The sequence below is a fragment of the Macrosteles quadrilineatus genome, unplaced genomic scaffold (assembly GCF_028750875.1).
Source record: "Macrosteles quadrilineatus isolate MER2022 unplaced genomic scaffold, UCM_ALF_1.0 Scaffold_6__1_contigs__length_79288215, whole genome shotgun sequence".
NCBI lineage: Eukaryota > Metazoa > Arthropoda > Insecta > Hemiptera > Cicadellidae > Macrosteles > Macrosteles quadrilineatus.
Genome location: NW_026542599.1, coordinates 54,526,422 through 54,549,875, shown reverse-complemented (window position 1 = coordinate 54,549,875; position 23,454 = coordinate 54,526,422). Strand labels below are relative to the sequence as shown.

Here is a 23,454-nt window from a genome sequence, read left to right as displayed (position 1 = left end):
TCTGTGCTTTGGGTATGATAAGACGAGGGAGTGGGAGTAACTTGTGCCGTGTGTATAATCTCAACACTTATTGGTTGGTCCTCCACATCCTTATTGTGCCGGAATACCACCATTGATTATATCTCTAGCCCTGCGTTGTGAATACGCTCATATTTGCAAAAGATTCGCTCGGTTGAGACAAGCCACGACAAGCGGTTAACGCTCCAGGCTCTGTCGAGTCTTCTGCACTATTGATGACGTCATAACGGCACCTAAAAAAACTCCCAGTTGGCGCTGCCAACCACCCCACGAGTCACGACAAGAGAAAAGAAAAGAACAAGAAGAATCTTTGAGGTTAAAATTTAAGGTTAGGCCCAAGCTTAACTTACAGTTACTACTTACTTTGACATTAAATTTGAAGAAAACTAACAGTGTGTGAACCTACGTTACATATAATAACAATTTACTTAACTATTTTTGTCTGAAAAAGTTTATTTGTTTCCAAAAGTTATACATTTTAAACTAGGTCTTGTCCTAAGATGTCTTGCTTCGCCTCAAACGTTTTAAGCCGGCAATTAATAGCAATCCAAAAAAGAAGCTTAGTAAGAGTACTTAATAATTTCGGTAAGTTTTTATCTTTTGGAATTATATTTAAAATACTATCCTACCTTACCTAACATACCTTTTTGGCTGGACCTAAGTTTAGTTTTATCCTGATTTTACTTAAAAATTGTCTGCAGGAAGTTGGAAAGTTCAACATGGCCACCTCTAGGTAGGCCTATGTTAACAATGAAAGTATTGTTTGTTGACATAAGTTGTTATGGGTTTCAAATTTGATGGATGGAATAACTGAGCCTTAGCGGTCAGTGCAAGTTAAGATTAACACGTTCGCTGCGGGCCATCAAATGGCAGGTGAAGCCCCAGTGCGGCGCAGCCCGCAGCGTCGAACAAACCCGATTGCCACGATTGGCTCTCATATTTCGGTATGACGAATAGCAAATAACGTGCGGTGATGTCCTGTTTTATAACAAGAGTCAACGTAGTTTGCTAAACACTCACAGATAGCAGCACTGCTTGGAACGTAGCCGGTCCCATCGTATTGTCAATTGGAGGGAGAAAGACGGGACAACAAGTTGATTTTTAAGTTTGCCGGACGGGGATTTTATGGGGAAATTTTACTACCAACCTACAACACAACAAAAAGCAAGTCACCCACTACACGCTAACGTGGAATAGGTCTGACTTCGACCGACGCTAGAGCAAAAACGATGATATACGAAAGGCATTGCCGAGCGTATCCGATCGGTTACGGCAGCACCTGAACAGCGCTCGGCCCGTATCCGATCGGATACGCCCGCAGTGAACGTGTTAAGTGTTGATCATCAGACCTATCATCAGCCTAACATTGGTTAAATAAGTATTTAAGTTATTTGGTTATAAAAATCAATTTATTCTAAGCAGGGTTGCCACCCCTCCCGATTCTGTTGGGACAATCCCGATTTTGGTTTTTATGCCTGTAGCCTATTATTTAGCCAGTAATGATGCAGTCCGATTAACTAAACTTATTGTTCCTAATAAGTCGTGTGTGGATTATTTAAGTTTAGGCCTATGTTCATTGCTCGATTTGGGGGTAACACGGTGCAACGGCGTTCCGGTACCGTACCTCTTGTTCAGAATGGTAAAAATATTGTCATAAATAGGTAGCTTACTCATCACATTATACTATAGGCTACAGTTCCGGCAGCTCCTTTTAACGAATTTCCCTATAGGGAAGTAGCAATCAAGTTACTGTAGGTGGCATGGTAAGACCTAGGCCCGGGACCGATTTAATTTTTAATTTTGATGTCCCCAGAGGCCAAAAACACCATTGGTTCGAATTTTTATATAGGCAATATAGTAGGCCCCTATACGTCCGTGAATGCAACTTGAGTAATTGTTGATTGATTTTGATAACATTTGGTTTAAAGGTGTTTTTTAAGGCGGGATAAACTTGAATGCGCTCGCGTACCAGCATGATTTGACCATGGGAACAGGGTTTTACGGGGGGTTTTATTATGGGGTAAAAATTGGTTTTTCTCATTTTTCACTCTCAAAACACAAATTTCCCATTAGACCTTTTCAAAGAGCTTAAAAAACAAATAATTTAGTATAGCCTATTGGAGTGTTTTTGTACAATTATTGATAAGGGAGAAAATTCAAAAAATTATAAATTTAAAATTCCCATGTTGTTGTTATGGAGGATGTAAAATGTCTTAGTTTGCTTGTTTAAGGATATATTTTGATAAAAATTGGCGAATTTATTTATTTTATTCTTAAGCTATTAATAAAATTTTACTTAAAAACACACTTTATTAGGCTAATTTCCTTGTAGCTGCAAACCTAGGTAGGTACTCGTTAAACCTAATTTTATTTAAATAGATTTGATTGAAAATCAAGTCAGACAAATGTAAATTTGCTTAGTCGGCAGGTTTGCTGTGGTGGGGGTATTTACAAATCGAGCGCTGCCTGAAGTTAGTTTTATAACAAATATTTTATTGTACCTCCCCATAGATTAGCTCTTGCATAGCTATTTAGGGCTTATTTATTAGTGAAATTTACTTTTAAGGATATTTTAACTCAGACCTAATTTATAACCACTTTTTTAGGCTACCGGAATTTATATTCGCCGGCTGCCCTAGGAATGGATGGATATTTAAGAACGAGGGAGCGCATCCACACTCAATTCAGTGAAATGGGTGAAAGATTTAGGAAAAAGATGAGGGAGTTTGTTGCTCCAGAATCCGTAAACATGGTCTTTACTGAAGACCTTAAACACATGGTGCATTTAGCTGAAGCTACAGAAGAAGACATGGAACTTATAGAGCAGATGATTATTAAGTACGAGTTGTTGTTTAACAGTTAGAGAATGTAGTTTTTAGACTCCTAGGGATTAGATAAAAATAATTTAGTTTGTGTCTTATATGGACATAACTTATAACTTCTTGATCAGCATTGTATGTGTTATTAAATTACCTGAAAAAAAAAACAAAAAATATATACCTCTAATAACACTAGTAATAATATATTTACTGTTGACTCACAAGACGTGTGTAGGCCTCCTAGTGTTATTAGACGTATATCTTTTTTCAGACATAACTTATGTCTTTTATTTTGATTATTTTATGTAGGTAACATTGTGATAGGTTCTTACCGTACGGTACCTAGAATAGTTTTGGATTTTCTTCTCTCAACTTGAGTTAGGCCTAGACCTATAATTTAATTAATTTACCGTACTAAATATAATTTTAAGGCATAATACATAGGCCTATTACAATTTGCTACAAATTTGATACCTATTTAAAAACTTATTTGATACTTTTAATGATTGTCATAAGTTTCTAACAAAAAACTGACTCTGAATGTGAACCTAATTTTTAATAGTTTAACTTACTTTTTTTGCACTGAGTAAAAACATGAATTTAGTCAAACAACACGTCAACAAGACTTTTGACATGATATGTAATAATATTAAAGGTAGGCTAATATATTTTGGCAATTTATGTTGCCATTGTCAGACCAACTGGGTGTACACTTTAGTTTATACCCCACTACTAATACCTTTGACTATTATACAACAAATACATTACATTAACCACCAGCTGATTATAAAATGAAACTGTTCTAAACTAACCTAACCTAAACAAACATGCTGTATGTAAGTAAATGTGTGGCGTAAACTTGAGTGCAGCCCCAACAGGAGCATCATGATGGTGGACTGTGTTGGTGGAGTAGGCATTACAGCACTAGGCTACAGGACTTCGCTTTCCACAATTCCTTGAGTTCTATTGTAGCTGACATTGAGTTTTTCCTATTTTCTTCCTATTTTGTTTTATAATGTTTTTGTATGTTTTATTTTGATAAACTTAACATGTAAATTAAACTTGAGAATGATGACTACTGGGTGAGTTGATATTCCATCTCTCAAGTATGCCTAGTGAAGGATTTCTTAGCTCTACTATTTTAATTTTGCAGTTTGTTTATCTTATTTTGTAATACTCTTAGGTTCAACAGTCAAAACAAAGATCTTCGGTTTGGCTCGTTTGTTTTTGGACCCGTCATAATGAGGATGTACCATACCCTGAACAAACCCAAAGAAGCGCTAAAGGCAAGTATAATCTGTTAAATATATCATTTTGGCCATGTATCTCACTGGTCTGGGTGAATGCAAAACCTACTCAACCAACTGTAAGGTATTGATGTTTTACAAAAAAGGTTTAAACTATGAACTCAGCCAACAAGTTCATGTCTTTTAATCACCTTGGGTTGTGCCTCATAAACAATGAAGATACAGGGCTAGGGTTCCCAGAGTCCCTTCATAAAAAAAGAAAACAATTATGACTCGCAGAACTTACCTTGGAGGGGGGGAGGGGGTAATCTAAATTTTTTTTAAATTTAGAATTACTTTTATGCTTTTTAAAGGCTTTTAAGAAAGTTTTAAGACTATTTTAAATAGGGACTAGAACTTTCAGCATTTTGGATTTTTTTTACTGAATATTGTCTGACAATTCCTAAAAACGTATAGCCTATATTGTAAGTTTTAGAAATTGTAGCCTAAACAAGAATTTTCGATTTGCTAGCCAATTCTTTACTATCACTAAAATATTTGCCTTTAATTTTCATTCAGGCATGCTTATGTTAAGAATGCTATTGAAAACAATCGGCAACTTAGTCTTTTAACTCCAAAACATTTGTCTGGATTACTGGATCCCCCCTCACTTGATATCAAATTAATGTACACTGGATTAGAAAAATGTTTTGCAAGACTAGGAGTCTTTAAACAACACATTTTTAGTTTAGTGGTACAATCCATGGACTCAAAACTCTGGTGATGTTTTTACTACAACGTGAAATGCAGTTTCTTCAGCAACACGAGCAAAATGATTGAATTGTGTTTTTAAAACTGTCAATATCGGAGGATTATGCAACTGCTTAAAGGTTGGAGTTGTGTAGATTTTTTTAGAACAAGCAAACTTGTTTTGCAACTAACCCCTTTATTAACTTGACAAAAAATAAATATTTTATTTTCGGCATTAGTAGGGTCTAGGAACGTTCAAGAATGACAACACAAGATGTAAGAAAATTATTTTTATGTAGAAGCGTGTAGGAGTGAAAAACGTAAGCAGAAAGTAGACGAGAAGTTAGCTGTAGTTAGATAGTCCCTGGTCTGGATTGGTGGTGAGCAGAGACAGGGACAGCTGGGTTAATTTTGCCAACATTCTTAAGTTTTAAGCACAAAACTTGATCCAAAAAGGAAGCAAAACTTTCAAATATAAGATATCATTACAGTGACACAATATTTTAATTTAATTTAAGTTAGTTTCCAATTGTATTCTCACCCTAGGCGATTGATACTTAGAACAAATTACTAATACTGAGCCTACTATGCGTTAAGGAATAAAAAAATATGGATTTATTATTGAGAACTAGTTTGGTTTAAACCATCAATTTTTTTTCAGGCGCTCGTTCAAGTTTCTTATCAACATACATCAATTAAAAATTTATTTTTCATTTTCTAGATCTTCAAAAACCCTGATGTTGATGGTTTCTTCGACCAAATAGCTTCATTCCAAATATTGATGGATTTGCTGTACAACAATGAAATGTACGATGAAGTCATGGAAGTGATGGATATTGTCAAAAACAAACAACTGCCGGGCAACAGGTATCCAAGAAATGTAGTGGTATTGACTTTTGCGGCAGCGTACAAAAAGGTGGGTACCGGTATTTCTAGAAAGCTAGACAGAAAGTTTGTCTTTTATTTAAATTGGTTAGGTATAGAATAAAATATGTTTGTTCAGGACATGTTTCCATGTTGTCAGCTTCAGGTACTTAGTGGTGGTGTTTTAACACAAAAACATGTCATGAACAAACTTATTGTTTTTGAGCTGTCTGATGAGAATTTTGTGGGTCTAAGTAGTAGTGGGTCTTTCTTTGCCTTCATCTAAGTCAGCTCAGGGACTATAACATGGATTTTGAAACCTTTAATCTACACATATCTTTTAGAATTTGAAATTAAACTGATTTAAGGTTGAATTTCTTATAACTGTTGTTTTCAATTATGGTTAGAACTAGATATCCTATTATGACATCTTAGTAAGAATCGTAGCCATGTAATAGAATACAAGTGAGTTTTAAATTGAACATGATTCTTCTTCTTTGTCATAATCTTCTTATTACTCTATTCTAAATAGTCAGCTGTTAGCAAATAAAAATACTAGTGAACCCGTGTGGCTCAACGGGTCAACCGGCTCAACCCGCAAGATAACATATAAATTTAGAAAACAAATTCATTGTGTTTAGGCTATGTCAAAAATAAAATACAGTTTATGGTCTTAGAAGTAAAGCAGTACAGCCAAGTTATTAGACCTATATGTGAATTTTTTCTGTGCCTTTAACCCTAGGAGTGGCGAGACCAATTTTCAGTATGTGCTTTGTGGAGTGGCAGGCTTATTTTGGTGAATTTGTAAGGGGATTTTTCAAAAGTCTATAAAATTAGTAAGTAGAGATACATTAATGAACTGTATATTCATTTTGCTTGTAATAGTCAGTAGATTTCAAAAATCATTCTTTTAATAAAATGAAACTTTAGAATCTCATCTTCCTATTGGTATAAGAGACATCACATGTTGTTATGTCATTTCACCGACTATAACTGTGCGTAAAATGCAACGGGATAAAATGTTACGATAATCAAAAAATTTTATCGGGTGCCACTTCAGCAACACAATTTAAGATGGACAATTTTTGTCTATTTGCCACTCGTAGTGTTAACTGCCTGTAACTCTTCTCTTGAGTTGTGCATCAATTCCTTCTTCTTTAATGTTTAAGGTCAAAACAGGGTTTACATTGCTTTCGTCAAACAGTCCAATGATTATTCAGTTTAATTGGCTTTAAACTTGTTTAATGTTTCAACGTATTCCTTTGTCTCGTGCCTTTTCCTTTAAAAAAATAATATCAACAATAAAGTACCAAACTTAATAATGAACCAAGTCTTCAGATGTTAAAAACCAGTAGTGTAGGTACATACATTTTTACTTTAAAATTTATATTATTGTTTTAAACGTTCGTTTGAGTGTTATTTGACGACTCCATAATGAATGAAGCATTCTTGTCAGGAGATCACCAGACGATGACTGAATGAATAGGCGAAACATGTCGTGAGTTTGACTACCACATTTTAAACTGTTGACGTAAATAGGGTTCCTAATCAACCATGAAAACCTTAAAACTGGGAATTAGGTCAAGCGTGAAAAAACCTTGATTTAGATGTGAATTTGATTTTGAAACCTGTCTCAATATGTCGTCGCCTGGAGACGACACAAGGGGCGAGTCATGTACAACTGAATGCAGTGGTATCAAGATTGTTCTGTGTGTGAGTGAGAGAAAGAGACAGACAGACAGAGAAAGAGAGGGAGTCTTAGTGCCTCAAAACTCATAGTGGTCTCAAAACTCTAGCCATGGCTTGAATTATGTCCTAGATGTATTTTAAATAGGGAATGGCCGATAACAGAATTTCTCGATTCGATATCAGTTCTGAAATATTACTCACGATTATCGATACCGATTCCATATAAAAACTCATTTAAGAAAGTTGCCATGGTTAATGTTTTGTTATTCGTTTATATTGTTTTGTTGTCCACTTTTGTTTATATTGATTCTGAACCAGACAACCGGCGTAGTTCATGCCGAGCGAAAATTATCCTGCACTCTCAGTTAAATATCGTATCCAAGTCTGATAAGTAAAGGGAATCAGAGAATCGCTCTTGCTTTTCATGAAACGATATAATCGTAAACTGAAAACATCCAAATTCAGATAGCCCAAGCACGGCAACTCTGCTAGAAAATCGAGACGTTGTTATGTTGGTACCACTTAAAGAATCAACAAGCTCATTGGCTGTCGGCTACGAAACCTTACTTGTCTACTGGTTAGAAAAGCATTACATAAAGTTTTGTCATTATTACTTACATTGTTTGGAGACTGTGAAATTTATAAAAGCAGACCGTGAGAACCATGAAAACAACGTGAACTTTGTTGAAGACAAATAGTGGGAACCCTGGTAAAGGTATATACTGTACCTTATTATTTGTCTAATCAAACAGTTCAGGGCTGTCATGAATTTATTTTAGTTGATTGTGAAAATTATACTTTCCAAAGGCATTCTTATAAATATAAGTGTAATTTCAGAATACACCAGAATCCTTCCAGTTTATGAAGGAGTTTTGGGCAGAACTGCAAGAGGCGGGCCACATGGCTATGCGTAGAGCTGTGACGTACTCTGCCGCACTCGCCATCAATCAGGGAGCGCCACACATTGCGCTGGAGCTGCTCTCTAGCTTGTCACGGCAAACCTACGTCACCATCCGGAACCTTAAGGTAAGCGTTGTGACGTAAATAATATATTTATTTTGGCGCTAGATAGAAGAATTTTGTTTGTTCATGGTAGGGGATTGGTTAGGAAGGAATATGAAAGGTTTGATTTGAATTTTTTGGGTGCTTTTCTATTACCTTGCCTACACTAATGTTATTGTAGATGGTTGGGTAGCTTAGGTAATTATAGCAATGGTTTTACTTTAAAACAATGTAACGATCGAGATGATTGAAAAGTACTATCTCATTTTAGCGAATTTCCCTATAGGGAAGTAGCTATTACCGTAGGTCTCATGGTAAGACTTAGGCCCGGGACCGATTTACTTTTTCATTTTAATGTCCCCAGAGGCTAAAAACACCATTCGTAAAAATTTTTATATATGTATATATATATAGGTATATATATATATAGATTTATATATATATATATATATGTGTCCGTGAACACGATAACTTGAGTAATTTTTATCCGATTTTGATGAAATTTGGTTTGAAGGTGTAAGGCGGGATAAACTTGAATGAGTTCGCGATCCAGCATGATCGGACCATGGGAACAGGGTTTTATGGGGGGTTTTATGGGGTAAAAATTGGTTTTTCTCACTTTTTACCCTCAAAACACAAAATTTCTTAATTTTTCTCTAAACCTTCGTAAAGAGCTTAAAAAAACAAACAATTCATTATATCAAAGTGTTTTTGTACGGTTATTGGTTACGGAGAAAACTAAAAAAATGGTAAATTTAAAATTCCCATGTTATTCTTATGGAGAATATTGTAAAATGTTGTAGTTTGCTTGTTTATGGATATATTTTGATCAAACTTGGCAAATTTATTTATTTTATAGTAAGCTATCAATATTTTACTAAAAACACACTACTTTATTAGTTTCCTTGTAGCAGCAAACCTAGGTACTCGTTAAACCTAATGTTATTTAAATAGATCAATTGAAAATCAATTCAGCCAAATGGAAATTCGCTTAGACGGCAGGTTTGCTGCGGCGGGGGTATTTGTTTATAAAACTAGGTGGGTATGTTAGCCTTAGATGCTGTAACCCAGACAAGAGTACAATTTACAATTAGCCTAGTGGGTTAAGATGACATAATTATTATTTTATGCCTCTTATAATTTTTGTTTACGCATCCAAACAAGTTTAAGGTGTCATAGCCCTTTTTGTGAATTTCCCTTTGAGAAGTTAAGACTTGGGACCAACTTAGCTTTTCATTTTGATGTTTCCAGAGGCACAAAAAAAATCTATTCATTAAAAATAGTATATAGCCTGTGTCCGTGAACATAACAGGATGGCTTACAAATCTCTACAAATAAAGTTCTAATCAGCTGATCATTGCAGGTTTCAGCCCTAGCTGATGTCAACAGACCAGACGACGCTTTGCCAGTGTTGAGGAGTGTACTGGAGGAAGACGCCACTAGAGAAAACAACAAAAACACGTTTTGTAGCGATGTGGTAAGATATTGTTGTCTTCTCAATGGTATATTCCAGGATATCTACTTGTGGTTGAATAATACAGATACTGAGTGGGGTGGCTATGAGGTCATTGGATAATACACTACACAGACCTACCCTTTCAGCTAGCTTTCATAAAGTGTTAATGAACATTCAAAACACATACTTTTTGTGTTTATAATAATATTAGTTTTGAGACTTTCTGTGTGTTGGGTGGCCTCAATTTGGGAACACTAAAGATTGCTTTAATTTTTAATTCTTATTATTTCTATACAATGTACTCTCTGTACAAGTTTGGATGAAATATAAGATTTTACTAACCTTTTAATTTCCTAAGTTAAGCTAGCTAAACTCCTTTCCACAATTCTGGATGTAATTTAAAACTATGCAAGTAAAATTTGTTTAGATGACATAACAACGCAGTGCTAAACTCAGTATGTTGTCTCATTATGAAGAACGCTAGGTCATCTCACTGTTCATTTACATAGTAGGTACGTAACTAAGTATGTGTTGATGTTGTGTAGGTTATTACCTAGGTGATTTTACTGATTGCAAATCATTTCAGATAGAGAAGGTGAAAGCTGCTGTCGATAAGAGTGAGAAAAAAGAAGTTCAGCAAGAGTTTGATAGAATACTTCAACAGTTGATTCAAATGGATCTCATAGTTGATTCGGTGAGTGAAAGAAATCATCATGATTACTAAATGAACAAACTTCTTTGCTTAAATTAAGAATAATTGTGCATGATGTATGATATAATAATTGATGCATGAGTATGATTTATTTATCATATATAGGCTATATTATTTAATCACAAGTAATATATATTTATATGATATTCCTTGTAGTTATCGATCCACTATTGTCACAAGATAGTTTGGAAGCTTCTAAGGTTCGAACCCTCGCAATAACTAACGGCTTTTGGCTATATGACAATACCTCACAGCCTACCTTAACCAATGGAGTCACTGCATATTGAAAGTGCATAGATCACAGGCTAATAGAGATTTCTCTATTGACTATTAGTCCACTCCACCAAAAGCCATACAATTATATAACTTACTTATCTATATTTAGTACGCTACATATTTACAAAGTGTGTTCCCGATAAGGTATTTTTGTTTTAAGACTTACCCACACATGCTATGCATCAAAACACGTGTGTGGGTGTGCATATTTGCAGCCAGGCTTTAGATTTTTTAGACTGAAAATGCAAAAGCTTTTTGTTTACATTTAAATTTAAGGTTCAAATGCTTCGCTGTTTGATTGTCTTTTCCACTAAAACTTAATTCTGCTTTTTACTGCAGCTGGGTGTATTATTTTAACACAAAGATGAGTAATAAGAATTTGAAGTTTAAATAGAATTTAATTCTTTTTGAATAATATAAATTAGTATATATATAGAGCAGAAGAAAAATAAAGAGGACTTCCGGCAAAAGGAGAAGAACAGAATAAAAGACTAAACAAAATAATAGAAGACAAAATTAATGCTGAGGATCTAATTTCTGAGATTAAAAAGTATCCGGCATTTTGAATTAGTACAAAGGAAGAAAATGCAAATAAAATTATAAAAATTTCGTGGCAAAGCGTTACAACAAGAATTTTCTTGACTAGTTGTACGGTGGCTATTGGTGGAGTGGCTTGTCAGTTGCCTGTACCATCAACTGCAGTTGCCCGGCCAAGTGGCAGCCACTAGTAACCTCGTGTGTTAGGGCCCTAACAATGACCCATACAAATTGCCACAAATCCCTGTTAGTTATCTTATCACGTTGTCGTGTCATGTTAGTCCCGATCGCTATAGATGACAACAATGTTTCCATGATTGCAAGAGAGTTCATAAAGTTAAAGCCTTAAATTTCTACTTGTGTCGTAAAGATTATCTTTCCGCGATCTTTGCATAAACTAATTACTTACTTTATAACGAGTACTTTAATAACAGGAGGATGGATTCATTCATTGTCGTTGTCTTTGAATTGACAAAAATATTGGTCAATGTTTTGGATGCATTACAGCAACACATCTTTGCGCCTTGCATACCAGCCAGTTATTTAATCACTTTGCAATGCTAATATTTTTTTGTTATGTTTTATTTAGACTTTTCGATTGCTAAAACTAACTAGTACATGTTTTTGCAGACGTTGGACTCCCAGCTGTGTTCGGAGATAGAGAAGGTTACACCTTACCCTCCTCCTAACCAACAATTCAGCCAACGCATGGCTGCGGCCAAGTTCTCAGGGAGGGAGAGGGACAGATCTAGAGGCTTCTCCAACGCTCCTCGCCGTGGGTTGATGGACATGGAGTAACAATTTGTCTAGTTTTAGTGGTTTGTTATTTAGATATGTATTACAATTATATATTCAAATTGTAAGTTGTCTTTTTTACCCTTATCTATTCAAAACTTGTTTGTTGAAGGGTAATTCTTCTGAACTCCACTTTGAGGGGTATGAGTGTGTGCTAGGAAGTGGCTATGAGGTAATTCTGCTAAATCACCTTGGATCATCTGGTATTTTATCAATGGGTTTTTGTCCCTTTTAGATTTAGTTTACTAAATCAGAAATCGTCTTCCTTCCTACTCATAAAATGGTTAGGATTATGGTTGTATTTAGAATAGGTTACTGCTGCACAGTTAGTTGTTCTGCAAGTTTTTGGCATACTGTTTTAACTATAGAAGATTTCCCTATAGGGAAGTAGCTATTGTTGTTTGACTATTTTAAAGTTTCAATTATCCTATCTAAATATTAAAACCAGCCATCACAAAAATGTCTGTCAAATTGCATTCCAGTATAATCTTTTTGCTCATCCAACCATGTATGGACAAATACAAACTGGACAAAAAAACTGATTGCTTTAAATGTTGCTAACAATACAATGGTCAAAAAACATTTCATTAGTCTTAAAACTCATTTCCGGTACTTCGTACTGAAATCAGTAAGTGAATTTAAAAATTTTCTGATTTCTAAACCAATCAGTACGGTACCAAAACACTTCTTATTGCTTTTAGTATTGGGTTGAAAACCAATAATAACTATAGACAAATATTGTGGGGAAAGGATAATAGAAACAATCAAAATTTAAATATGCTTATAATTTTGGTAACACTCATTGACATTCATTTTTAACATTCATTATTATTTACATGCATTATCGACAAACTTTGATTCAGGTAACATGCATTTCTTATATAGGTAACTGAATTAATAAATAATGAAACCATGAAATGTCTATAAATAAAACTCCGGATGATAAAAAGATTATAGTCTAGTTACAAATAAAATATACAAATGTTACAATATTTAAAATATGTTCACATTGCAGAAAAAGAGACAAGTATTTACACGAAGATTGGTAACATGTTTTAGGTATTTCTTTCAGTATGCAGTTGGTGATTCATCGAGGTTTAACAGAACTGTGTTTAACACATTTTGGAAGTCTGAAAAGAACAGAAATAAAAATTAGTAAAATATAAAATAAATCAAATATGAAGGTCGTCAGTAACAGTTTTTTTACATTTACACAAACACACGACCAATAAACACATAGTGCGCACACATATACGGCCGATAAAATATAACATCGAACTCGACAAGCGGACCCTATGTGCGCACTATGTGTTTATTCGTCGTGTGTTTGTGTAAATGTAAAAAACTTACTGACGACCTTCATCTGAAGTAATATCATCCACACACCTGAGGATGGCCTCCTAGTAGGTCGAAACTAGTTGTGAAGACAACAATTGGATTGCAAGAATAAGGTATTTAAACCACTATCACTAGCAAATATTGAATCTTAAATTTTCACTTGAGCAAAGAAATAACAAACAAAGTAAATTGTAATCTTTGATACCAATATAAGCCTATTTGTGAGGCATAAGTTAAAATTTAATCTAAGTTCACTTACTTTTTAACTAAAAGACTTCTTTTCTGAAACTAAATCCAAACTGGTCACATTTCAGCCTCAAGATTCTTGCTAATTGAGGCGGGCCACAGTAAAACACAGTAACTTTTCCCTTTTTCTGATCCAACAGTTGTTTGAAGACTTTGTCCCAGTTGGGTCGGCCGGCGTTGGTTCTTGTTTTTAGGCCAGTTATCAAATCTCTTTTTTCCTGTAAAAGTATGTAACTATAAATATTTTAAAACTATTTAATCTTTTGTGCAAACTAATATAATACTACAAGGCAGAATAAACAAGTGTTACACGAGACCTCGAACAACATTATCATAAGTTATGGTAGGCCCCTACTAGTTGGAAAAATGGCACTTTTTTATTAGTGAATGCCTCAGAAACTATGTATGTAAGCGCAACATATGTCATATACAAAAATAATCTACACAAAATTCTAAACAAGAATTATTCTCTTCATCTTGTTAAAGTGAATGGTTACAGAGTCAGAAGCTTAAAAATGGACATTTTTTGACCATCTTTTAACACTTTAAAAGTGCCGGAGATAGCTAAATTATTTTAAAAAGTAATAAAGATAAAGCTACAAGCCTTGGAACACGAAAGTAATTTAAATTCATTATTTAGTAATACTCTATCTTCTCAAGGGGGCGGCCTGCTAGGAGTCAGAAAAAAATCTTTAAAATAAGCATAGGTTGATATGAAGCCTATATAACACACACACACCGGACATACACTTCGGACCCAAGGCAACGATGTCGTGGGTTTTGATCCTAATCACTGCCGCAAACATTTCATCAATACAGTTTACCTTCGTGTACCGGCTCACCCCTTGCTTTACTGGATACGTTCCACGCACAGGCGGTTAGTCTATGTGGACAGGCAAATGCAAGGTTAATAGAAATTGCCAACCTCTTAAAAAAAAAATCAAGAAATTTTTGAAAGGCTGCCATTTTTAACTCAGTTGCTCGTTTGAGTTTGGGTTTCCGGCATTGTATTTTACTAACAAAGACTTTAATTTGATGCCCATATCAACCTATGCTTACCTTAAAGATTATCTTCTGACTCCTAGCGTGCCGCCCAAATTTAACGAAACATTTAAAAATTAAGTAATTATTCCTAAAACAAGTCACCTTCTCGTGCATCAGATCCAAAGCCAGTTGCAGCCCCACAGCCTTCATGTCAGTTTTCTGAAGTGCCGAGGTAATGTACATGTGCATCTCCAGGAACCTCTCCATTGCACCTCCCAGCTCGGCTTGCTCAATCTCCAACTGGGACAGGAGGTTGACGAACCATTCAAACGATCTCTGGTCACGGTTGATCCAGAAGAAGTCAACCTGAAACGAAATCCAATTGGTCAGACTGGAGAAGGCAAAGTACTATGAAGAAGAACCCATTAGCAGTCTGCAGAAGTTCACAGTGTCTCATCATTGGTATAAACATCATCATTACCGTACCACTTATTTAGCAGCTCTTGTTACTGTGATTTGCTATTGAACATCATTCAGCCTTGTCTCTCGGTAGAGCTCACCTCTTTCACTTGTATTTTGCTTTAGAACTCTACTCATTGCAACAATTTCTCCCTAGACCCCAATTTTAACCTCTTTACCCATTATTATTACAAGATCAAACCAGCTAGTTTTTCCACTCATGCACACTTTTCCTAATAATTGTTAATCCGAACTGAAGATTCATGACCCAAAACATTCCCTCTTGTAAATTCCTAAAAATTCCTCTGGTGAATATAATACACAAAATAAGCCAAACGGTTTCCTCTAAAAACATACTGTCATCTTACGATATTGAATTTCTTACGGAGCCAACAGAGTTTTTTTTGTAAAAATCAAAATGTGTTACTTCAAATGAATGCTATATCAACAATGGGAAACATTTATGGTAAATAACCCAAAGAGGAAAAACATTAGGTGAGTCCATTTTTTGAAATCAATTATATCTGTTAAGTAATAATTTTCCATACCTTTCTGAGGTGCATGATTGTTGGGGGAATTTCGCTAACCCAGGTATGTTTGCAGCTGGGACAGCTATGCCGGGCCTTCCAGTAGCGGTGCATGATGGACTGTAGGATTGACGCAAAGGGGGTAACACCTATACCAGTGGCAATCAGGACAGCATGCTGCGCTCGGAATATGTGGCTGGACGGAGCACCATACGGACCGTCCAGGTAGATCTGGAAAACATAAGGAGTGAATAAGAGTTTCTTTCTTTGTATTTCATACAGAAATTCTTAAATGACAGAAAGATATATTTGTAGCATTGTATATGTTGCTTGAACGGAAAGAAGCATGATCCATATAAAAAAAAAAAAAACATCTGTATAAAAGTAGGAGTTTCTTCTGCAGAAAAGAGCTATTATGGGTCAAAAAACCAATATGGCACTACCAAATTTCCCATAAATATTCCTCAAGTAAGTGTTTTCCAACTTTTTTTACTCTGTACCTTATTACTTTTCACAAGACCAAAATATTTCATGCATCGCTCAGTTATGCATGATAATTACAGTAATATATTATTTGTTATTTTGCTAACCTAACTAACATAAGTATGAACCGGTATGAGCCTTTGTTGAGATTTTATTTTTTCAATTTATGTTAACCTGAGTGATACACCAATTTAAGAAGAATTTAATTAAGCTCATATTTTATTATTTAAAATTGGTTAGTATCAAGATAAACCAATAACAAAATAATATCCTTCTCATTATAATATCTTCATTCTAACGTTCTCGCCTCACAGTTCTTGACTATACGCAGTTACCGATAGGATGCAATCCGATGTTGAAGCACTAGCCTTAACAATACTATATTTAGAACGTCATCTCGTACCACCACATTGGCCTTTAAGTACCACTAATGGTGGTTGGGAAACACTATTCTAGTGAATGTGTATGATTGTGCATTACTCTATGCAGATAGTTGCATATTACATTACTCTGTGTACCAACCTCGAGAGGTTTGCCGACTGGATAGTTGATCTGAGGACGAGGTGAGCCGCTAGAACTCGCTGCTTCATTAGGCGAGGCTCTACCTTCTTCTGCCAACCTCTCCGGGGAACTACCCAGTATTCCACTCTGGAAATGTGTCAGATTTGAGCAAAGATTGCAGAGTTTTTCAACATAAAACATTTGGAGTAATGGAAGATAGTGTGACCCCTCCAATGTCCATACAATGTACAAGAGCAGAAATTAAAAAGCTATCTTATTACCTTTTGAATATTGTAAAGCCAAGGAACTTCTCTACCATTATAGGCTACAATCAGAGTAAGGTTTTTATTTACTTCCCCCAAAATTTAGGATTGTTAAAGGCCTTTCAATGATTCACTACAAACTAGATTTTATGATGTCAGAACTCAAGAGTGCATATTTGAACGGAAAAATTAGTGAAGGATGAGTATTTATTTATTATGATGGCATTTATACTGACCAAGACCAGCTGGTTCTTAAACGAGAATCATTTATCGAAAAGACAATAATGAAGTACAGATATAGATCCAAATGAGAAATTAAAAGACACAATTTTAAATATATATGTAATAACTTGGTAGCTGGGTGGATATACTACTTGCCCTGTATTCAAAAGATTGTCAGTTTGAATTTGATCTTGGTAAATGTCAGAAGATTTTAATGGTACAAAACTAGACCCAGATGCCCACATCATTGGGTATTTAATATAAGGTCCTGGCTTCTCGTTCATTCTCATCCTTCACTCATCTTCAGCTTAAAATACACAGCATCTTAAGATTTTAATCTAATCGGGAAATTTCTTCTTCAATAGCTGAAAAAGGATTAATTCTGTCATTGTAATTCCCCACATTTTGTGCATGTAAAATATCAACTAAACCCAAGAGAAACAACTTTATTTAGGACAGGTTTTGTTCACAATTGTTTACTTGTCACCTTTATAGATGTCTTAAAGACACAACATTCATTGCAGAAATGTTTAAACTCTTTACTAAACTTCTTGAACTCTTAAACTCTGACTTGTCTGCCAATTTCTAGATTGTTCCTTGGAGGTGTACAAAACTTACTACTCACTGTCAAACTGTTTGTTGCGCATTTCAATAATGGACTTTCTTAGGGAATGTAAGTATTACTTGTCTAACTACTACACAAGAATGTTTGTTTTTATCTCATTGTCTACCTGAGGCATTTTCAAAGAAGGTATTGCAGTTACACAAACGCTTTTGCGGCATTCGTTCTAAGCCAATGTATTTTCTGGGTGTGAGGATCAAACTCAGGCAATTTTGAACTCCAAGTCTCTTACCTGTCCTCCTAGGATGCTAAGGGCAGACATCTTTGCCTCGCAGCTCTCCAGGCTGGGTGTCTTGAAGGCTATGATGGTCGGTTTGTTGCGCATGTAGCGGAAACTCTGCGCCAGAGACTTGTTCTGCGGACTAAGGTAGGCCAATCCCAGACTCTGTAATCTTGCTTTTCTTATCTGACACTCGTCAAAACTCTTCTCCGACTCAGACCTCATGAAGTCTCTTAATCTGGAAGTAGTTAAGTTGTTTAGTATCACTGATAAAGGAATCACGTCAACATTTGACAATAGTACTCCTCTGTAAGGTAAACATTTAGAAATGAAATTTTTTTAGAATCACACAGATATAGATTGTCTCAATTAGATGAGTGGCAAACAATATGCACTTGAACACATGAACCCTTCCTTATTCTGTTTCTACAGTGTTTAATGTGATAGTGTAAAATTAAAGTTTTGCCAAATGTGAAGTACTATAGTAATCATCATCTCTATTTGGGTTACTTATGGTGCTACCTGAAAGATTGTTCAACTAAAAATATTATAGCTAAAGGAAACTTCTCATGGCAGGAGTGTAATTTCCAGCTAACCCTGGATTTGATGGCATTCTATGTTGATTACACTAGACTAAATGTTGGTTTTCTCTTTAAACAAATCCTTAGCTTGACAAAATAAAAAAATAAAAAATGAAAATGGAAGTGACAGTACTTACGCTAAAAGTCTTTGTCTCTTTTTGACTCTATTGTCCATGTCAGGCATGGATAGCGACTTTGAGAGCGGGCTTTTGTTGAGAAGAAGCATCTTGTGCAGATTTTGACTTTGAGGACCTTTCTTTCCCGTCAAAGCAGCCAAATCTGAAATAAAGAGACAGCCTTAATTGGGTTGATTCTTGGGGTACATTTGAACGTGATTACACCTGTGGAATGCCTGAAAACGTGAGTTTGGAGCTATAACTTTTTCAAAATTATCCCGGGGGGGACGAACCCCGGACGCCTTCTTTAATGAGGGATATGGAATACCCCCTATACCCCCCAGTGCCCAGGATGAGTGCAAACTTGGAGCTTCATTCATCCCCCCACACAAGCCATGTTCTAGTTACGCCAATGACACAGCTAACTAGGCCACAAGTATTTCAATGTATGGTTAATAATAATATTAAAATACATTTAATAGTGCCAATACAACATACCATTTACAGAGTTGGGGTCAGGAGCAGACATTGTACTATCAATGGAGCCGTGGATGTCCTCACTGCTGAAGCCTTCGTTGGCATAACCAGACTGTTCCCGCTTGAACACAACCATCTTGCCTCGGGCATTGCCAAGAATGTCTCTTCCAGAGAACTTTCGAGTGATTGATCTACACAAGCAGGTAATTACGTCACATGGTAAGAACACATGTTAAAATCTAGGTTGGATGGAAGTGTAAGCTTGTCGGTTCATTTGTTTGCAGGTTATAGGAATTATGGATATTTTAATCTAAAAAGGAAATTTTGAACCAAATTAGATGATGGACCCAGCCATTATTCAAATACCATTGGAGCTACGCTCCATTGACATCCAAAGTTGTGAGGTAAGCTTTTGGATGTAAGTATTAATTATTGGTCTTGGGAAAACCACAATGTTTACAACCTTTCTTTACATTTACTTGTTTAGGTCTATATGTGTATAAAGGTATAATTTAACTCTAGTACGCATTACGCAACAAATTGAAGTAATATCAAGTGATAATTTGTAAAATTAAGAGGTAATTTAATTTTGTTTCTCCGATCAACAGTGAGTGTATACAGGGCTAGAGATATACATATATGTATATCAAGCACGGCTGAAGTATGTAGTTGAGAATATAATCAATGGGTGTATGAAACAATTCAGAATTGACTTACGCTTGGATCCGCTTAAATGCTGGGGTAGATCCAGGTACAGTAGACCCATTGCCTGTTGGAGTCGCTGGAATTATCTTTGGAGTTCCGGGAAGTTGCTGCTCAATGTTGTGAAGTTTCTCTTGTTCTTTCTCAAAGTAGTTGTGAAGTCTATTGGTCCACTCACCTACTCCACGGATATGAAGCCACATGTAACCTATGAATTTTCAATTTCTACATTAATTATGTCCAAAATTTTGATGATTTTATCAGGAACCTGGAGTTAGTACATTTAAAATGTACTTTTGAGACTAATTTACCATTACTAATTTCACATTCATTATTTTACGCTTACATTTTTTATTTTACTGTAGTATTATAGTTAACTAGTGTACCTGTTGCTCAAAATCGAGCAATTGTCAAGTACCTGTATTACCAGGAGTTATTTAAAAACTAATAACAGTCATAATTTTTGATGAGTTTAAAAGACTTAAACAAGCTTAATATGTAACTAATGAAAATAATCACATGGTTCATAACAGTTCGATATAATCAACATTTCTTGTAAATGTTTTCTAATTTTTCAGAAGCTGACATTGTTTTTAGTGCTTTTTTCAAATGTTTTCCAACTCACCCAAACCGCATAAAGTTGTACATGTTTATCTTCATCTTTGATACTGCAGCTTACATGGTACTACCATTATCGCCAGTATGTTTACAAAATGCAATATTTGTTTAAATAGTGATAACAATTGTTCAAATAAGTACCCGATTTCCTGCATAATCTGTATGTCAAAATTTTATTACTTCATTCTTCTTTTGGTTAGTTGACTTTTAACTTTAAAATCACTTGACTTTTATGGAAACATGGATTAAATATCCTTGAAGTACCACTTTTCCTTCTCCTTAGAGGGTTTTCCTCTGCAATTATCATTAAGTAAATGTGTCCTTCAAAAAATTGTAGCACTTCGGCTAACATTTTCATTCATCTACTGAATGATATCTTTCCAATGATCCATAAACTAACAAAATCGGATGAGAAACCAAGGAAGGAGTTCTGCCGTCAAAAATCGTGCTTGCCTATTTTATATACCGATTTTAGTACAGTAGATTCCCACAAGTTCGGCACTCGATAACCCGGCAGCTCAGAAAATTAGTGATTTCTTGAGTCCGAGTTAAAGCCAGTTCAAGTCAAATCACTTGCAGCTCGTACCAAGGATTTGTTTAACTATATCTGATGACATAATACTAACTTGTAATATAAATATAAATAAAAGAGGCAGTTTATAAGCTTAAAAATTGTACTGTTCTTATTTTTAACCCTAGTTCCCGATAACCAGGCATTTCACAAACTTGGCACCCTTCCAGTCCACATTACGTCGAGTTTGCGGGACTCTACTGTATAAAGATTTCCATGGATCTCGTTGTTAGTGATAAAAAAAATATTATTGTAAATGGACATTTATTTTTTTCCTCTCTGAAATCGTGAATGAAATATTAAATATTGTTTTGTCAAAAACTTCTTCCAAAACTGTCTTACAAAGTATCTAAGAACCTTTAAAAAACCCCTATCAGTGAATATAGTAAATAATAAAGAAACAATACAATTGATAGGTAGCTTTACCTTCCTTTCAGATATTTTGTGTATTAATATTCCGAACCAAATTCTTAACCTAAAATGTAGGCTTCGACAGACAAAGTGAACTGTTGAATATTGGTCTTCAGGAGATGACTCTGTAGTGGAACTGGTGAAAATCTGTTGATTTTTTTAACTTTTGCCCTAATGATGGGTTGGTGCAAGGCATCCAAAAAATTGTTAAGTATTTTCTCCAATGAACGACACAAATCATTCTCCATCAATCAAGATTCGACAAATTCATAACCAATTCCATACCTTCTTGTTCAGGAGCTGAGCTGATGGTGAACGGATGCCACTCGTACTTGGCAATCATGGGAATGTTGACAAACACGTAGTCTCCTGGGTGATAGTCGAACTGCGGAGGTCGTTTGATGACAAGATGAGTAACTCTGGAAGGCAACAACAGTCCGGAACTGATGTATGTCTTGCCACGTTCCGATCTCATCCAAATGAACCTGAGCACTCTCTCAATCAGGTAGATGATCCCAGGGATGATGTACCACTTCCAGAAGTTGGGTCCGTGCAGAATCAGCAGAATCCAGAATGGAACGTAGAGCAAGTGGGTCCAATAGAAAATCTGGGGACGAATCGAGCGTGAAAATACACAAATTGAGCACAGGATGAACAGACAAATCGGGTATTGGATGAAAGAAAATACACAAACCTGTGTACATAGAATTACAAAAATGCAAGCAGTAATCTAGCAGTTCTGTCACATGTAAGGCACATGGCAAAGAGGTAATAAGTTCCTGAAATTTATTTCAAGGGTCACTTAGATTGAATGCTGGTGAGGACGGTAAATTTCATCATTGCTTATCTTTATTTTACAAATTTATCTTACCAGATTTGAGAAGATCATTCAGAGGTGTTTAGTAACCAATTATTATAAAACAACAATTTGCAGTTTTTACAAGTGAATATCAATGAAAAGCTTTATACTTAAGTGGTCAAAACTGTATGCCTCTTACTGGTCTTATACTAGAACAACACTTTTTTCATGTCCCACCTCCACATCCTAAACAGGTTCTAGCCCAGAACTGTTTTGCACATTACTTGAGACTAGTCATGGGCATTATCACAATGGATTTAATTTATAAGATAATGCCGCAATCCTCTAGGACAAGCCTGAAGTGATGTGTAAAACAGGCATAGACAAATTTTAAACTAGTACCACTCAAACAAGTAAGGCAAGAAGAAAACATGTGGAATCATACCTCAAAGCAACCTCCTCTCCTAACGAAAGTCTGAGAACAGATGAACATAACCACCAAGATGCAGATGAGAACTACACCTGTCGGGTTGGCAACACCGTCGATGAGTCCAAACACGCCAGGCTTGGTGGTGAACAGCCACTCACTGAGTGTGTAATTGTTGGCATTGACTACTGGGTTGTGTACTACATCCAGGGCTGCAAACATTACAGAGTGAAAACAAATTGTGAAAATATGCAATAAAATCATTGTACTGGATAAACATTATTGGCCACCACAGCATATGATCTACTTCTATCGGATTTATTTTGTTAGCGTCCACATCAGTGACGCGTTGTATGAAAGCAACTCAAAACCTTTTAAGAGAATGCAGTCCAGGCACCTCAAATTTTGCACCACAATTTGTATTCGCTCATTTTATAAGTTAGAACTACTGCTGGTTCATTTATTATACATACTGACTATTTACTGTATAGTGAGTGCACATTTCATCACTCTTTTGCCTGTTAAAACGTTTTCATACCAGAAAATTTGTTATTAGAAAAATAATTAGGGATTTTTTCAAGAATGTTGCCACCATTTTGTTTTTCAGTATGATTATAAATAATAGAACGTAAAACTTAATAATCAGGCAATAGAATTTCACTAAATTCAATATGTAGTTTAGTTTCAAAAACATATAACTGGATTTATTTTCATTTCTCTACATCATGAATTTTTTTATGTCA

The 23,454-nt window shown here is 35.4% G+C and overlaps 2 protein-coding genes across 2 annotated transcripts in view; one reads left to right on the top strand and one right to left on the bottom strand.

The window, feature by feature from the left end:
• Positions 1–345: 345 nt before the first annotated feature.
• Positions 346–12,212, top strand: LOC128996305 (pentatricopeptide repeat-containing protein 2, mitochondrial-like). Its single transcript, XM_054421547.1, has 8 exons — positions 346–603; positions 2,625–2,856; positions 4,021–4,123; positions 5,535–5,729; positions 8,204–8,392; positions 9,732–9,845; positions 10,411–10,518; positions 11,980–12,212. Exons 1-8 carry the CDS (start codon positions 519–521, stop codon positions 12,145–12,147), a joined length of 1,194 nt encoding a protein of 397 aa, XP_054277522.1. The 5' UTR covers positions 346–518; the 3' UTR covers positions 12,148–12,212.
• Positions 12,213–12,919: 707 nt separating this feature from the next.
• LOC128996752 (NADPH oxidase 5) overlaps positions 12,920–23,454 on the bottom strand; it is a 172,119-nt gene continuing 161,584 nt past the window's right edge. The window contains exons 11-21 of the mRNA XM_054422204.1: positions 22,730–22,923; positions 21,771–22,092; positions 19,901–20,093; positions 19,205–19,374; positions 18,728–18,869; positions 18,022–18,247; positions 16,704–16,829; positions 15,720–15,929; positions 14,875–15,078; positions 13,742–13,946; positions 12,920–13,274 (exon numbers count right to left, since the gene is read on the bottom strand). Of these exons, the coding sequence (XP_054278179.1) occupies positions 13,749–13,946; positions 14,875–15,078; positions 15,720–15,929; positions 16,704–16,829; positions 18,022–18,247; positions 18,728–18,869; positions 19,205–19,374; positions 19,901–20,093; positions 21,771–22,092; positions 22,730–22,923 (1,985 nt within the window). The 3' untranslated portion in view covers positions 12,920–13,274; positions 13,742–13,748. The remainder of the gene's footprint in view (positions 13,275–13,741; positions 13,947–14,874; positions 15,079–15,719; positions 15,930–16,703; positions 16,830–18,021; positions 18,248–18,727; positions 18,870–19,204; positions 19,375–19,900; positions 20,094–21,770; positions 22,093–22,729; positions 22,924–23,454) is intronic.